The sequence below is a fragment of the Micromys minutus genome (genome assembly GCF_963924665.1).
Source record: "Micromys minutus genome assembly, chromosome: 10".
In the NCBI taxonomy this organism is placed as follows: Eukaryota; Metazoa; Chordata; class Mammalia; order Rodentia; family Muridae; genus Micromys; species Micromys minutus.
The window spans coordinates 54,234,139-54,251,923 of NC_137979.1; the positions used below are offsets into that span (position 1 = coordinate 54,234,139).

The 17,785-nt window shown below is 43.2% G+C and overlaps 1 protein-coding gene across 1 annotated transcript; it reads left to right on the forward strand.

Annotated features, from left to right (window-relative positions):
• Positions 1-1,040: 1,040 nt before the first annotated feature.
• On the forward strand, positions 1,041-13,992 carry APOH (apolipoprotein H; the record flags this gene model as incomplete). The annotated part of the gene is made up of 8 exons (XM_080923867.1): positions 1,041-1,104; positions 1,459-1,635; positions 2,967-3,063; positions 4,862-4,938; positions 7,261-7,449; positions 8,982-9,161; positions 11,687-11,884; positions 13,937-13,992. 8 exons carry the CDS (start codon positions 1,041-1,043, stop codon positions 13,990-13,992), a joined length of 1,038 nt encoding a protein of 345 aa, XP_080779993.1.
• Positions 13,993-17,785: the final 3,793 nt, after the last annotated feature.

Sequence of the window (17,785 nt, forward strand, 5' to 3'; positions counted from 1 at the left end):
GTAACCGCTGAAGATATTCTTCAGACCCCCCTGTGTGCAGACTGGAACACCATTTTACATATTTTAATTTTTATGTATATGTGTGTATTTGTGACTCTGTATGGGTTTATGTGCACTATGTGTGTGCATCTTTGAGGACCACAAGAGGATGTATGACCCCACTAGAACTGGAGTTACATGTGTGTGTGAGCCACTGGCTTTGAGTGCTGGGAACAACACCTGGGTCCTCTGCAAGCACAGTAAGTGTTCTTAATAGAGGAGCCACTCCCCATGTCCCAGGGAAAACCATTTTAGAGATGTGAAAACCAAGAACAAAGATTGTCATGGCTTCACATGTTGAGGACACCAAGTGAAATAGGAGCTTCCAATTTTTGGTGTTCTATCTATAACATACCAAAACAATCAGAGCAATCTAAGGGGGGTGGCATGGTGAGAGAGAGAGAGAGAGAGAGAGAGAGAGAGAGAGAGAGAGAGAGAGAGAGAGAGAAGGAGAGACAGGGAGAGACAGAGAGAGACAGACACACACACAGAGACAGAGAGAGACAGAGAGACAGAAAGAGAGAGACGCAGAGAGAGACAGACACACACACAGAGACAGAGAGAGACAGAGAGACAGAAAGAGAGAGATGCAGAGAGAGACAGACACACACAGAAAGACAGAGACAGACAGACAGACAGACACACACACACACAGAGAGACAGACAGACAGACAAACAGACAGACAGACAGAAAACAAACGGTTCAGACGGTACCAGTAATCATCAGGACTCTTTTAGAGGCAATCATGACCTATTTGTGCTACCAAGAAAAAAATGTGCTATTCCAAAGAAGCGCCCACCAAAGATTTCACAATGGACCCAGAGGAGTAAATGATTGAAGAATGGAGTTCTCTCTGCTCTTTCCAAGCGCAGCACTTTATCCTCTGTTTACAGAAGTGAAAGTACACCCTAGACGGTTTAATATTTAAGCACCTCTGTGTTTGTGGGTCTCTCTTCAGCAGAAGACACTGCTTTGGTGGAGCTGGTGGGACCCATTCACAATGATTTCTCCTGTGCTCATCTTGTTCTCCACCTTCCTCTGCCATGTTGCTATTGCAGGACGGAGTGAGTACTTCTTGCCTTTGAGAAAAATGATATCTTTGAGCAGTGGGTTTGGGTCAGGGATCAGGAAGGATGGCTTTCAAGTCCAGAGTGGATGCTGGAGGAATAGCATTGATACTTTATTCTTCAAACTCGTTGGTAGGATATCTAGCCAGATCTAGCCCCAGCACACTGGCCTTCGATATGTAAGGCCTCCTTCAAATGGTCATTAAGGTCAGATGAGATCTCGCATAGGAAGTATTTGGCACAGAATTGGGTAGACTTACAATGTGTAAAGTCTTTTCCTTACATGCTAGGTGACCTTAAGACTGTCAGTTGAGGGTTTCTTTTTTAACTTTTGTGTTCTGTTGTGTTTAGCCTGTCCGAAGCCAGATGACCTACCATTTGCTACAGTTGTTCCCTTAAAAGTATCCTACTACCCAGGAGAGCAGATTGTCTACTCCTGCAAACCAGGCTATGTGTCCAGGGGAGGGATAAGACGGTTTACCTGTCCTCTCACAGGAATGTGGCCCATCAACACCCTGAGATGCATGCGTAAGTCTGAAGCACCTCTCCAGTTCTCTTCCCTCATTTGGTTTCTGGATATTTGAAGGGAAAACCTACTTCATTCTGCTCAGGGTGCCAGGGCTGGTATGAGGTCTCACTCACACACACACACACACACACACACACACACACACACACACACACACAAATCATATTTAGAGAAGCAGACATCTAAGGAAAGTTTGAGAGAGAGAGAGACAAAGAGACAAAGAGAGAGCAGGATCGATTGATAGAGAAGGAAGTATAACACAAGTTCAAAGACAAATAGAGAAGTGTTACAAACTCATGGGTGACAGATGGGGAATGATCATGTCTTTAGACTTTGCCTTAGAACGGAATCCGACTTAATATTTACTAAGCAGTATAAATTTATTTAAGTTATTAAGTGTATGGTTAGAATGAAGTATAGACATTTCACAATCTGAGAACATAAATTTTACAGCACATTATTTTATTATAAATGGTTGTCTTCATTTATTCCTTGGAACATGGTTTATAATCATGTCAGCCCATTTTTTTTAACATAGTGCCACGTGTTCTAGTCTATCTGGAAACTTACTAGGTAGCTGAGCATGAGCCTGAGCTTCCTGCCTCTGAGTGCTGGGATCAGAGATGTGCACCACTACACCCAGCTCTCTGCTTGATTTTTGTAGTCAGATATTAAGCAATCAACCAGATTATTTGACAGTTATGTATAGTAGTAAAAATAGCTAGATGATATAATCAGAGCTCCGATGATTTTGATTATATAGATACAACCTTGATCAAATATCCATGTGTTCTTGCAAGTGATTCGAGTTTGTTCTTTATGTTTTTAAATCTGAGTTTTGGGGGGTTCTAGGGATTCAATCTAGGGACTTATGTAGGTTAGACATGTATTCCACCACCAGGCTCCACTCCCGCTCCTTAAGCATGACTTTTAATGAAAAATCACTTTTAAATTGGCAATAACTCTTATCAGTAATAATGTGATTTTCAACTTATTTTCCATAAGCAAAGTGTATACATAATTTTGTGGTTTTCTGCTTTTTATCAGCACATCATAAAATTTGAGCATCTCTGTCACCTTTATAATCTGTGTATTGTTGGCTACATAATAGTTCAGTTGGTGGTTTAGTTGACCTAATTAAAATAGTCCCATAACAATAACCATTCAGACTGTCTAAATTCTTTTATAAAGACTGTCTCAATACATGTATCATTTCTCCATTTCTGTTGCTTTCTTGGAACTATTACTGGTAGTTACTGGATCAAGAGATAGGAAGTTTACAAATCTATATTTCAATAGAGGTTTACCAGCATTTCTCTTTAAATTGCAGCCAGAGTATGTCCTTTTGCTGGAATCTTAGAAAATGGAGTTGTACGCTATACAACATTTGAATATCCCAACAACATCAGTTTTGCCTGTAACCCTGGGTAAGGACCGCATGGAGATAGAGCAGCTGGGAGACAGAATCCATATCTGGGTCCTTTAGCTGAACATCACAATTGCTTGGTATTTTCCTTCGAGTCTGTGGGTTGGGTTTGCTGGTTACAAAATACATTTAAGTTCTGCTTTTACCAAACACTCTAATGATGTTGAAGGTGGTGCAAGAAGTGGAAAACAAATCATCAAACGCTATAGATCAGAACTCCAGCTTATGTGCCCCCCTCGCTAATCACTAGTAGGAGGAGACACAATGAAGGGAGTGAACCTGGATCGCTCATCTCATCTCTGGGCCAGCTCTTAGCAAATGACTAAAGGAATGTGGCTTGGATTTTAGTTATGAGATGACTGACCAGTGTGGTGGGTAATCTTTTGAAGGGGATTCTGTGGAGAAGACTTGGAATATGATGATGCAGAACCTACTTCTTCTTTAAAGACTTTTGTCTTAGTTACCGTTCTATTGCTGTGAAGAGACACCATGATCATGGCAACTCTTATCAAAGAAAGCATATAATGGGGCTTGTTTACAGTTTCAGAGGTTTAATATATTATCAACATGGCGACACATGATAGACATGGTGCTAGAGAGGAAGCTAAGAGTTCTACACCCGGATCCGAAGGCAGCAGGAAGAGAGAACCATTGGGCCTGGCTTTAGATTTTGAAACCTCAAAGCCCACCCACCATGACATACTTCCTCCAACTAGGCCACACCTCCCCATCCTTTCAGATAGTGCCAATCCCTGGTGACCAAGCATTCAAACATATGAGCCCATTGGGGCCATTTTTATTTAAACCGCCACAGATTCACTTTATCAATTATAATTATGTGGCTGTGTAAGCTGTCTGTGTGTGGATATATACACATGAGTGCATCTCCACAGAGGTCACTAGCCTTAGCTACCAGTGTTATCTAAAGAGGTTTGGAGTTACAGGTGAGCTGTCCAACATAGGTGCTAGAATTTCAACTCTGGTCCTTTGTGAGAGCAGCGTACTCTACCAGGGAGCTGTATCTCCAGCCTGAACCTGGTTCTGTTGGTGCTCATTTAATGCAGTGTTGCAGCCTCACATGTCACCTGTCATGCAAGTCATCTATTTTATAGGAAATGACACCAAAGTGACACTGTGGAGACTTGGAGAAACATGGGTCTCTCCACAGAAATGCCAAGCTGCCCCTGGGGCTGATCCCAAAGGCTGCTGGGCAGGTGTGGGTGTGGGTGGGGCCTCAGCGAGAGTGGTGAACCTTCATTGGCAATGTTGGCATGCACTGTTCACACATATTCGTAGAGCTAATGAATATCACAGCTTGCTGCACTCTGACATCTGTAAAAGAGCTGGTTCCCAGCCTTGTCCAGGGAGATGATAACTTGGCCAATTGGCTGGAAATAAGGAGTTTAGGGGTATCGGCCTCTACATTCACCAGCCACAGAAATCTCCAGTGATTTCTTTTCTTTTCCTTCCTTACCTAAAATTTTGACTAGACCACTCCATGAGTCCTAAGAACAAAAGGCATTAGAAAAGCAGCACCATGAGTCAGAAAAGAGGTCAATATATTGGGGAAAATAGCACATGACTAAAGTGGCAGCCACTGCGGAAACAAAGACAGCAGGACCCCATTAGTTTTATTATTTGGCAGCATAGTGAGTCCCTGATTCAAAACAAATGAATAGGGTTAAGGGTAGGGATCTCAGTGGTAGAGTTCATGTCTACGTATCAGCTCAGTCCCTAGCACGTTTATAATGCCAGTGAGGTCACTTTATTGGTTAATACATTACATTTTCCTTTTCCAGGTTTTATCTGAACGGGACTAGCTCAGCTAAGTGCACGGAGGAAGGAAAATGGAGTCCAGAAATTCCTTTGTGTGCTCGTGAGTCTGTGGGTCCCACTTGAGAGTTAAGGGACAATTTGGTCTGTCCAGAAACTTCCTGGTCTTAGTACTGTCAACTTCACAATCCAGAAACTCTTTGTTCCCAGAGAGCACATAGTCTTGATTCAGTGATATAGATGGTTGGCTTCTCACGGAGATGCTCACCTTGATATCACTGTATTCTAGACAAGGCAGCAACCCACCCTCAAAGGGCAGGCTAGAAGCATTTTACGTATGAACTCCTAGTGGACCAGTACCTGGTGCGTTTGTAAACTACAAAGCTCTCTCCAGACTCACAAAGGCAAGGTCTGGTATGGATCCATCCATAGTTTGGTTAGAAGGACTTAGTCTTTTTTTTTTTTTTTTTTTTTTTGTCATTCTGGGGGAGCCAAGACAGTCTTGCACATGCCAGGGACATTCTCTCTCTACCTTCTCATTCACACCACTAGTCCTGACAAGGAGGACTTCTGCCAGTAGAGGCTTCAGACATCTCTTCCTGTTAGTGCATTCTTCTTCACTCATTAATGAGATGACCTGTTCCCGCCTTTACTAAACGTGAACTGTGGTTCAGCATGCTGAATTTTGAGCTAACAACGCAGTGGTTCTAAACCTTCCTGATGCTGCAACCCTTTAATATAGTTCCTTGTGTTGTGGTGATTCTCCACCCCCAAGCATAAATAATTTCATTGCTACAGAAGTGTAATTTTGCTGCTGTTATGAATTATAATATAAATAGCTGATATGCAGAATATCTGATATTTTACCCTCAAAGGGGTTACAACCCACAAGTTGGGAACCTCTGCTGTAAGGATAAAGGAACAGATAGCTCTACTCCAAGTGAACGAATCTACTGGTAGAGATAAGGACAGTCCTGCTAAGCACCTTGTATCATAAGAGGAAGGTCTTCATGACTTACTCAAGATATGCTCAATTAAGCAGTCAGTGGAAACTCTGGGCCTGTCTCTATAGAGACAATTCTTTACAGGTATCCTAGCTTGAGGCGTACATAACTCTAATCTTTGACTAAGAGGCCCAGACCAGTCATAGATGTGGTCCTTTAACCTTTCAGAGACACTCATCCTAGCAAAGGAAAGTAGAAAACTCAAGTAATTCTAAATAAATCCTAATCAAATTAAAAGCAAACCACAAAAAATATTTAAAGATAGGTTGTGTTCTTTGTTTACAGTAAGGCTCACCATGGTTCATGTAAATAGTCTCCCTTTTAAGCATCTTTATACCAATTATGTAAATTAAGTTTTTTTTTTTTTCAGTTAGGAACAGAAACTCTACTTCAAATTCAATCTAATCTGAATTGAGTGAGTCTCATGCTTGAAAACCAACACCAGTGACCAAGGTTGACAGCCCGTAGAGGTTAATGTGTAGATGCAGACAGACTCGGGCACCTGGGTGTGGTCTGAGCTCTTAACAGGCTGCAGTCACCTCCTCTTCCTCTTCTTTTTGCTCTTCCTCTTCCTCCTTCACATTTCCTCCACTCTCCTTCTCCCACTTCTTATTCTAATTGGTTGGCACAGGTTCTGACTGGCTGACAATTTGATTTGATTTTTTTTCTTACTTGTCACCAACAATGGCTTGTTTTTACAAAACTCATGATCAAAATTTTGATTTTTTTTCAAGTTCATTCTCATATTCTCTTTTATTCTGAAATGAGTGCATTTTAATTTTTAAATTATTTATTTGGGGGCTGGAGAGATGGTTCAGTGGTTAAGAGCACTGACTGTTCTTCCAGAGGTCCTGAGTTCAGTTCCCAGCAACCATATGGTGGCTCACAACCATCTGTAATGGGATCTGATGCCCTCTTCTGGTGTGTCTGAAGACAATGACAGTGTACTTATATACATAAAGTAAATAAATAAATCTTAAATTTTTTTATTGGAATATGTGTAGAGATCCAAAGATTATCTGTGAGAGATGGTTCTCTCTGCTATGTGTGTCCAGTTGATTGAACTCTGGTCATTAAGTGTGGCTGCAAATTATTTTTATATACAAAGATATCCAGTCAACTCACAGAGCCTGCCTGCCTACCTACCTATCTACCTATCTATTTATCTACCTATCTATCTATCTACCTACCTACCTACCTACCTACCTACCTACCTACCTACCTATCTATCTATCTATCTATCTATCCATCCATCCATCCATCCATCCATCTATCCATCCACCCACCCACCCACCCACCCACCCATCCATTATTTGAGACAATGTCAGGCTGGCATTGAACTCACACATATCCACCTTCCCCCAAAGAGTGCATTTCAAAACCCCAGTTTTCATAGAGATGACAATGATTTCTCCTTGCAGGAGTCACCTGTCCGCCGCCAACAGTTCCAAAGTTTGCAGTCCTTAAGGATTATAGGCCTTCAGTTGTGAACAATTCTGTTTACCAGAGCACGGCAGTCTTTCAATGCTTGCCACAGTTTGCCATGTTTGGAAATGACACAGTTATGTGCACAGCCAATGGAAACTGGACTCGATTGCCAGAATGCCGGGGTAAGTGGCTAAGACAGAATAACGAGAAGAGCATAGAGACACACCTTTGAATATGTTGAAAATGCCAACTGCCAGGAACATTATTTTGATTTTTGCTTTCTTTTTTGGGGTGGAGGGTGGGAGGGCAGGCAGGTCTTTTGAGAGGGGGTTTCTCTGTGTAGCCTTATCTGTTCTGGAAGTTTCTCTGTAGATCAGGGTGGCCTTGAACTCACAGAATTCTGCCTGCCTCTGCTGCCCAAGTGCTGGGGTTAAAGGCATGCCTGGCCACTGCCCAGCTTCTTTGTTTTGTTTTTAAAAAGGGTCTCATGTATCTTTTGTGTGACATTTCCTAGCAGATATGAATAACCAGGCACTGATGAAAGACCACCTGAGTATAGCCTTGGGAATTAGGGAGTTTAATTACTGTAGGAGAATGGGTGAGGGGTTACATGCATACTCCATTACTGACTTAAAGGCAACCACATCACTGAAAAGCCCACTTCAGCATGCATGGGTGCTGATGTAAGAAGGCTGCATCCCTGCTGCTTTCTGCCCAATATGTAGACTGCATCATCAGCAGGAGAATCTTCTCCAACAATTGACACTACTTACACAACCTTGGAGAGGGGCTCTGTAGTTCCCTTTGCTTCTTGAGTCTTATGAGCATCTTTCCTTCCTTAAGGAAGAAAAATTTCAATCCTGAAGAAAGTTCTATACAGTAGCCTGGTCTGACCTTAAACTCAGGATGTAGCCTGAGATGGGTCTCTAACTCTTATCCCCCTGCCTCCAAATGCTAAGATTCCAGGTGTCCACCAATACACTATGTCTATTGAGTATCTACCATGTGCCAAATAGTGTGCTTTGCACTGGGGATATCAGGAAAATGAGTTTAGCTTCTGACCTGCAGTGAATTAATTATCTTGCAGTTAGTAGTCTAAACTGATTGAGTGGTGTTTCCTGCAGTCAAGACCCTTGATATATGTATGGGCTTTGGGTTGTGAGTGGAAGTTAAAGGAAAGGAGTGCTGTGTATGGACACATCACTTGAAAAGCCAGAGAGGTATGAATGGGCTGTGTCTAGTGACAGCTGGGACACCGGTGAGGAGATGAGGGTTTTAAAAATTGGGCTACAGTTTGATTGACTTATGTGACTTTATAAGACTTTACATTTAAGAATCATTGCAGTGTCTTTTTAATCTGGCTTATTGACTAGGGGAAAAAAAGACTTCTCTCCTTCTTCTTCCATATCTACTTTTTAGAATGTAGAAGTTTGTGATAAATGACACTTCATGATGAAACCTTAAAGCCCAAAGAGAGAGTGGGGTGTCGTTATTTATTTTCAACGTGTGTTTGTTTTCTAAATGTTCAGAGTTCTATGAGTATAAGAGAACAGGGTCAGGATCAAACACTGGGTACCTAGAAACTGCATTTTGCTCACAGGGGTGCTCAGTGGCTCTGTGCAGTAAGGAAGAGACGAAGGTAGCCATTTTGCAATTATCAGAAAATGCTGAGTTACTACCATTTTTTTTTTTTTTTTACCAATTACATTTTCAGAAGTAAAATGTCCCTTCCCTTCGAGGCCAGACAATGGGTTTGTGAATTATCCTGCGAAGCCGGTGCTTTTTTATAAGGATAAAGCCACATTTGGTTGCCATGATACATACACACTGGATGGCCCGGAAGAAGTGGAGTGTACCAGGACAGGAAATTGGTCCACCCTGCCGAGCTGTAAAGGTATGAAAATGTGGGTGAGATCTCTCCAAGTACCGAATCCGCCCACTGAGTGGATCACACCTGTTTGCCATTTTCTTCTTCTATTAAATCTCCTCTTGTTGCTCAGACTCGGTCCATAGAATCGACATGTAAATGTCCTAAGGATTCAGAGCACATGGGGGATTGTCATGCTTAGGAAGGTTGCTTAGCACTCAACTACAGGAAACAAGCGGGTTCTCTGCAAGCCTCAGTAAAATGGTGAAAGACCATGGTTTTTTGCTTGTATTTTTTTTAAGTCTGCCCATAAATACCCTTTTAAAAAATATTTATTTTACTATTTTTAAATCTGTGTGTGGGCAAGGTATGAGTCCCGGTGCCGCAGGAATCAGAGGTGTTGGATTCCTTCACCTGTGATTAGCAGCAGTTGTGAGGCACCTGACGTGTGCACTGGGAACAGAACTCTGGTCCTCCAGAACAGCCAGCAAGCTCATCCTCTGAACCACCAAGCCGTCTCTGCAGGCCAAGCACCCCACTCATTGCCCCACCCTCTTTGGCTCTTTCTTGTCCAGGCTTCCTTTGTCGAAAAGATCAATCACACATCTAACCTAGTTCAGGGAAACAGGGGCTCGTTATATTGAAAAGAAATATGCAAACGAGGACCTGAGATACAAGGAAGCGTCCTCTCCCATCTCTGTGTCCCTTTGTCTGTCTGAACTCCTTGATTCTACAGTAAGTAAAGCATCCATCACCGGCTGGCTTCCCTTCCTTGAGCTGTCAATTTTTATTTGAGTTGGGCATCTGTTCTTAATCCACTCAGTGCCATGATTTGCATAATGCAACGGTTACGAAAAGAGCAGCCACAGAGCACTCCGTCTCTGCGCGAGCTGAGCTGCTCAAAGAGAAAAGGGAAGCAGGCACAAAACCGAAATGATGGATGGCTGGTGTTGTAGGCTCGAACGTCTTAGAAGCAGAGTCTGGGAGAGGTGTTCAAGTGCAGTTGTTTTATGAAACCAGTGTCTCAGAAGATAGCAGGGCAGGGAAGGTAGGGTAGGCATTGGCTCTTAGGCTTTGCTGTGCATCAGAGTCCTGGTACGTGTGTGTGTGTGTGTGTGTGGTTTGCATGTGTGAGTGTGTGTGCATGCATGTATGAGTGCATGCATGTGTGTGTGGACACAAGTGTGTACATGCTGAGGTTGGCACCAAATGTCTTCTTCAATCACTCCCTAACTTTTCTTTGTTTTTTGAGACAGGATTGCTCATTAAACCTTGAGGTCCCCTGGCTGGCCAGAGAGTTCTAGCTGTTTGTCTGTCTGCTTCTTCGGGTCTTCCTTTCCACCCTAGTTTTCATGTAGATGCTTGCTGGGGTCTGAACTCAGGTCCTCATGCTATTTAACAGGCATTTTACTGTCTGAGCTATCTACACACACACACACACACACACACATATGTATCATGTGTCAACAGCTTAAACCAGACCTGAACAAGAATGGCAGCAATAGTCACAAAAGTGGGAAACTCCACAGGGCCTCAACACTACTCAAAGAACCTTGAGAACTAGGTAGCCTTGAAAGTAGCAGGAAATCTTCCTCAGGGAAGAGCCTTCTGCCACCATGAACTTGTTATCCAATATCATGTGGTCAGCACTAAAATGATATACACACAAGTAAAATTATGTGGACTGAACAGGTTGTATTTATATATTGAGGAATACTTACACACATGTACATACACACATATACGTAAAGAAATTAAAAATGTCTTACATTTGTAGTGTGTGTGTGTGTGTGTGTGTGTGTGTGTGTGTGTGTGTGTGTGTATCTGTGTGCATGGACATGCACCATGGCCTACATGTGGAGTTCACACTACTACACTCTAGAGTCGATCTTTTTCCTTCTGCCATGTGGTCCTGGGGAAGGGCATTGAACTCAGATCATCACGTGTAATGTACCTTCATCCACTGAGCCTGTTGCTGGCCCTGAATCAAGCGGTTGGTCAGGAGGAGACATTTGTGAGCTGTTGGCAGCTTCACCCTCAGTGGTTATCTGATGGGTACATCTGCTCCATCAATGGGGCCTGAGTGCCGATCAGTTCCAGCTTGTCTCAAGGTCTCTTTCATAGAACCCACGGATCTGCTGCTGCTCTGACCTTATGCCGTCACGGAAGGGCAGAAACTTTATAGAGAACATTCACCGACAATCACATGAACATCGCCTATTGGTCACTCGTTTCTTAGCAGCCTCTTGTCTTGGCCTGTTTAGCTCAGTTGTGATCCCCTACTAACCCAAAAGTTTATATGGTTTAAAAAAATTATATTGTGTATTTATTATTTTGTGTGCATATGTATGTGGGCTCACATGCGTCATGGTGCCTTTGTGGAGGCCAGTTTTCTTCCTCCACATGGGTCCTGTGGATTGGTCTCCGGTCATAAGGCTAGGTGGCGGGGGCCTCTCCCCACTGAGCCAGCTCACTGGCCCTAAGTAAGCTAGATTATCTTTAGCAAAGAATCAGTGGGAAGATGTCCTGACTGCAGGCATTCTCTCTTTCAGCGTCTTGCAAAATCCCTATCAAGAAAGCTACCGTGCTGTACCAAGGGAAGAAGGTGAAGATCCAGGAGCAGTTTAAGAATGGGATGAAACACGATGACACGGTTCACTTCTTCTGCAAAAACAAGGAGAAGAAGTGCAGCTACACCGAGGAGGCTCGCTGCGTAGACGGCACCATCGAAGTCCCCAAGTGCTTCAAGGGTAAGGCTGCAGTGTGCTGTTTAGTTGGAACTCCACTTGGCCCTGGCCATCACCAGCATTTAGGTTAGGAGTGACTTTGAGAAGCTAAGTCTAGCTGGCTACTGGGTTTTAAAAATGATGTGTGATGGGGAAAGAAAATCAGATAGAGCAGAGAGCTACTTAGCTCCTGTATGGGCATCTTCTTGGCTTACATATGCATCCTGCCTCCTGGTTCTTTTCGATAATCCTTGGGATTGTAGGTTTCTTTGGTGACCACTGAGGTGAATTATGCCCTCTTTTGTAATTCCGAGTTTAGTGTGGAGATTAATAGAGTCAAATGGTGAATGATACAATCATCTGTCGCTGCATTATTCCACATTTCAGAGAAGCAGTAGTAAGGATGGGGATTAGTCTCCAGAGCCAGCGTTATTTTTCTTTCCTTTAGAAACGCCACATTTGCAAAGAATTCTTTAGGGCAAAGTTTGTTTAGAACAAAATATGTTGAGAGAGACGTGTGGAACTCGGACGTGGACACTAGTTAGCATGAAGAACTAAATGCTAGCCTAAGGTTTCAGGTTTAGGGCTTTTGTAGTCTTTAGTGCCAGGAATAAAAAGCCAAGACAGGTTGAAGTGGCTGTTGGCTCTAGGTTTTTAAGGTCTCCAGATACACTGATGACTAAGTAATTAAGGTTTATAAGTTCTCCAGATACACTGATGACCAAGTAATTAAAGGTTGGGAATACAATAGTTGAAAACAGAAATTACTAAAGGACAGTGTCTGAGAACTTATCACCTAGAGAGAAGGAAGTATAAATGATTAATAAGATATGCCTCATAAGGATAGTTCAATTGATAGAAGTATTTTAGTGTGTGTGTGTGTGTGTGTGTGTGTGTGTGTGTGTGTGTGTGTGTAAAATGCTAGAGGAAGATGCCATGTGTCCTACTCTATCTTTGTTTTTCTTTTATTCCTTTTAGACAGGATCTCTCACTCTATCTGGAGCTAGGCTGGTGGTCAGCGAGGCCCAGCCATCCTCCTGTTTCCAGCCCTCACAAAGCTGGTGTTCCAGGCATTTGTATGCCGACACGCCTAGCTTTTTACATGGGTGCTAGGATCTGAACTCTTACCCATTGAGCCATCATCCCAACCCTAATTAACAGAAATGTCATGCATGGCATAGGATAAGTGGTCAACCAGTGACATTATCCCAATGACAAACGGAACCCTTCTGAATAAGCTCTCATTGCCTATGAGATAGAAGAGCTTCAGTCATGAGGATGGATTAGTTGGTAAATTGCCTGTTGTACAAGCATAAGGACCTGAGGTTTGGATCCCAGAACCTATTAAAAACCTGACTGGGTACTAAGCTTATAACTCTAGGGTTGGGGTAGAAGAGCTGGGAGGTAGAGAAGAAATTTCTGGCGCTTACTGCCTAGCCAGCCACTCTATGAACTCCAGTTTCAGTGAAAAACCCTGTCTCAGAAAATCAAGTGGATAGTGATAGAGGTAAACACCCAACGTTCAGGTCTAGTCTCCACACTTCGTATGCATGCATCCACACACCCACCCACATGTGCACCCACGCACGCAGCCACACACGCACAGGCAGGCAGGCATACACCAGAAGAACCCTACTGAGACGCTAAATATAGAATTGACAAAGCATAATAGACTTTATACAAATCAGTAGAGAAACTACTAGGAAAAGTTAATTTAAAAATCAGAATTTCAATTGCTGTATTTTCTTCAGGCTGATTTTGCTTGTGGTCTTCAGACAGAGGCAGTACTCTTGGTTCCGCAGGGAGTCAGTAAAAGGCAGATATGATTTCTCCCACTTTTAATCTTGCCTGTCAGAATTATATAAAACCTTTCATTCTCTCTTCTTGGAAATAAATGGCTTATCCTTGCCCATTTTTTCCCCCTCTCCCATCACTGAGACCTCATACTAAATGATTTTATTCCTAGAATTAAATTTATTCAACACATATGTGAGATGTATTTGATTTGGATGAGCTGTTTAGCTAATTTAAGAAATAATTGTCTCTCTTGTTCTTTTTTTTCCCCTCCTCCCACAGAGCACAGTTTTCTGGCTTTCTGGAAAACGGATGCATCAGAGGTGACACCGTGCTGAAGTCATTTTCAGAATCAAAATTGAACACGTTTTTGCATCTCTGCTTGTCTGAGGAATCCAACTGAAAGAGCACAATAAAGTTACTGAATTGCCTCAGTTATTACAGTGCGACTCTGTATGGCATCATGGTTTTAGTTATGTCAAAAGATCCACACGCCCGAAGCATCCTTGGTGTCTGGTAGTGAAGTAGGAAGGTAGCCCTTAGCAGCGTAACCGTAACCCTGTTACACTGTAACACTTTTTCCGGGCTGGTTCAGAGACCTCCAAGCCGGTAATATCTATCTACTCATTGCAACTACAAAACCTGGATGTTCCAACAGTTCCTCAGGATGGCCTCGAAATCTGTATCAAAGACGTAGTTCCTAGATAATTCGTGTGCTTCTTTGAGTTTGAGAATCATGGTCACAAAGGAATAGGCATGGGCTTCCAGGTCTCCAGAGGTGAGCTGGAACACTTGATGTTGTGTTTACATGATGCCAAAACCCCTTTCCTTACTCATCTTTCTAACATCCGGCTTTGGCATCCTCCTTCCGCCATTCCCTTCTTCTGTTTTATCTGTTAGCTAAACTTACTCCAGGCTCTCTTTTTCCTTCCCTATACCCGCCTCAAGAAGCTGAGTGTTACTGGGAGCAAAGTAGACGTCACCATCACGTGGATAGATTCAGTTTAAGCTCCTGGATGAAGCAGTTGTAGGCTCTCAAATTCTGTCCTGCACTTCCATAGTCTGTCTCTGGTCTGCTCACACCCCTGCTCTCTACGGTGGCTATTTCTTTCACAGGTCCTTCTGCTGTGACATGAGCAGAGACATCAGGCTTCTGCAGCTGCGCATTTGCATCCATGGCCCAAGCGGGGTCAGCTACTTCTCAAGCTAGCAGCAGAACTTAATATCACCCACACGGCATTGGTTTTTTCCTGTGTGGAGCTTGCAGCAGGGTTCCAGAGATGTGTAGCAGAGTTATACTCTCTGAATATTGTCCCCACAGAGGCACCGTAGGAAACTGTGAAGGCGAAAGGGGAAAACAGCAAGCACCAAACTGAGCCTGCCCAAGAGAAAAGTTACAGGCATTGCAAATGCTATGCCTACAGGTGAGGGTTGCCCAAGCCTTTTGGAGCTCAAATAATATTACCCACGGACTGTGATTGCTGGACAACGGTTTCAGACTTGACCCTTCACCTTGCGATGACAGTCTTCCTTTGGGTCAATCTTTTATTATTCTTTTATTTATTCCTACTAGAAGCAGAATATTTAGTTTGTGCTGCATATTATATTATAAACTCTCTTCTTGGTTTTAGAGTTCACAGTTGACATACTGATTTAAGTCTAGGAAGAATTTACACTCTGAGCTTTTAAACGGTATTGGGGACTTCTGAAGTTTAGTTAGATGCACTTAGTATTAGGAGAGAGTTGGCTTGAGGTTTTGGGAGCCAGGAGTTTGGGAATGTTACCACTGGAATGTGAAATGTCCCCTAAGTCTGCATGTTTGGATGCCCAGTTCCTAATTCCTGGCATTGCTTCTGAGGTTTGCAAACTCTGGCAGATGGAGCCTCGTTGGCAGGAGAAGGTCACAGAGGGCAGTTTAGGAAGTTCTGTTGCTTTGGCTTCTCCTGCTGTCATGGAAACAATTAGAGGCCTCATGTGCCTGCTGCTGTGCGCAGAGCCCCTTGCCTTTCCCTTCTTGATGGACAGAGATTCCTTCGAAACCATGAGTACAATCACGGTTTCCTCCCCTTATGATGGTTTTTCTGGGTTTTTGTTGCAATAAGAAAAGTAGCTAATACAGCATTTCAGGTTAATTAGAGCCAGCAACGAACACATGACACCTTGCCACCAATGTGTTTTCTGCAATAAATGTCTGAGAAACACAAATATCTGTCCATCATCAAACAAATGCTTTCCCTTGCTTTTGCCATTTTACACTAAAAAACAAAACAAAACAACAACACAACTACCTTTGTATTGTCTTCCAGGGTCATTTAACCCAATCTGATATTATTTGATCATCTAAAGCTGAAAGTTCAAAGGAGAAAAATATGCTGAAAGACATCCACTGAGTTCTAATTCAGTGTTGAGATTAAAAAAACAACAACAACAAAAAAAAAACAAAACAAAATAAAACAAAAAAACCTATTCATTTATGGAGAGCTGGCCCAATCTCTCACAGGCAGCAGTAGTCAGGAGATGGTGTGGATGATGAAGCTGAAGGCTGCCCCTGTCCCTTGCTGGGTACTTCACTCAGGAGTCTGGACCTGGCACCATGACCGGCAGCATAGCAGAAATGGCTCTGGAGGTGTGGGTGAGGGCAAGTTGGCCCCAAAAGTATTATAGTGGGAGAACCTCCCCCTTGCTTGCTGAGGCATTGGGTGAGTTAGCTGGTGCAGTGCTGGAGATGTGTGGGAGAGCTTGCCTTGTGACCATGGATGTGTGGGAGAGCTGGCCTTGTGACCCGTTCTGCTGCCACGCAGGTCCAGATTCAGGATTTTGACTTGGCCTATCCCAACCTCTCCCTCACCTATGAACTGCTGGGTTTTACGAAAGTCCTGCAGGCCCAAAGCTGCAGGATCTCCATGACACAGGGCAACAAGATATCCGAGAGGAGTCTTGGTACGGGGTCTGGAACTGATGGTGTAGCAGAACCCTGGCGCCTCAACCCAGACCAAGGACTCATTGCAATGAGCATTTGCAAGTAAAGATATGTGGAGAAAAGGGTGTCACTGTGCGAAACACAGGGACACGCTGCAGCTTCCACAACAAGGGAGGTTGCAAGGGCATAGGACAGACAGGAAGGGGAGAAGAGATGAGTGGGATTGGGGTGCTTGATGTAAAACCCACAAACACCCAAGATATTCATTAACCTGCCAGTAACCAGGGGCCACTTGATTTGTACATTTTCCTATGTTATGCAATTAAATACGTAGTGTCAACAGAATCCATTTAGAATTAAGACATTCTAAGTGCTGAGGACATCTCTCCTTCCTGAAGCATGAAACTATTACAGTGATATCCCAATTTTTATCTTGTTGCGTGTCCTGGTTTTGTTTCCATTGTGATGTTACTCTGACAGAAAGCAGCCTAGGAGAGAAGGGTTGGCATTAGGAGGCAACATCGTGCAAGGAGGTCACTGTGCTGAGACCTTGATGTGGCTGGTCACCCAACACAGAGCATCCGCAGTCAAGAGCAGAGAGAGATAAACGTGGGCTTTGCTTGCTTGTGCTCAAATTGATACCTCTACTCTCACCCAGTTCAGGAACCCTGCCTGGTGAATAGTGCCAACCACGATGAATGTCTTCCTGTATCAATTAAAGTAAATGAGACAGTGCCCACAGACATGTCCACAGGGCACCCCACTGTAGACAGGCTGTCATGGAGACTCTTCCCATGTACTTCTGGGAAGTACTGTGCTAACAGTAAAAGCTTACTGCCCAGTGATAGGCAAATGTATGGTTAGAGACACTTCCTCCAGGGGTCAGTTTGGAGCAGGGCACTGTGTGCTCCATATTCTCAGGCACCTTCTTTTTAAATGAAAGATTTTCAGGTCAGTTTGCAGTTACACCCCGCAGGCCATCAGCAGGTAGAGTCTTGTCCTTAAGTCACCGGTTTTTGTTGTCCTGGTACAAAGTGCAGTTTCTCTTTTTTCAAGCTAATTAAAAAGTTTTTTTAAATTTGACTTTTATTGAAATATATATATATATACATATACATATAGGTATACATATATATATATCACTTGCTACCAGGTCTGACAACTAGAACACACACACACACACACACACACACACACACACACACACACAC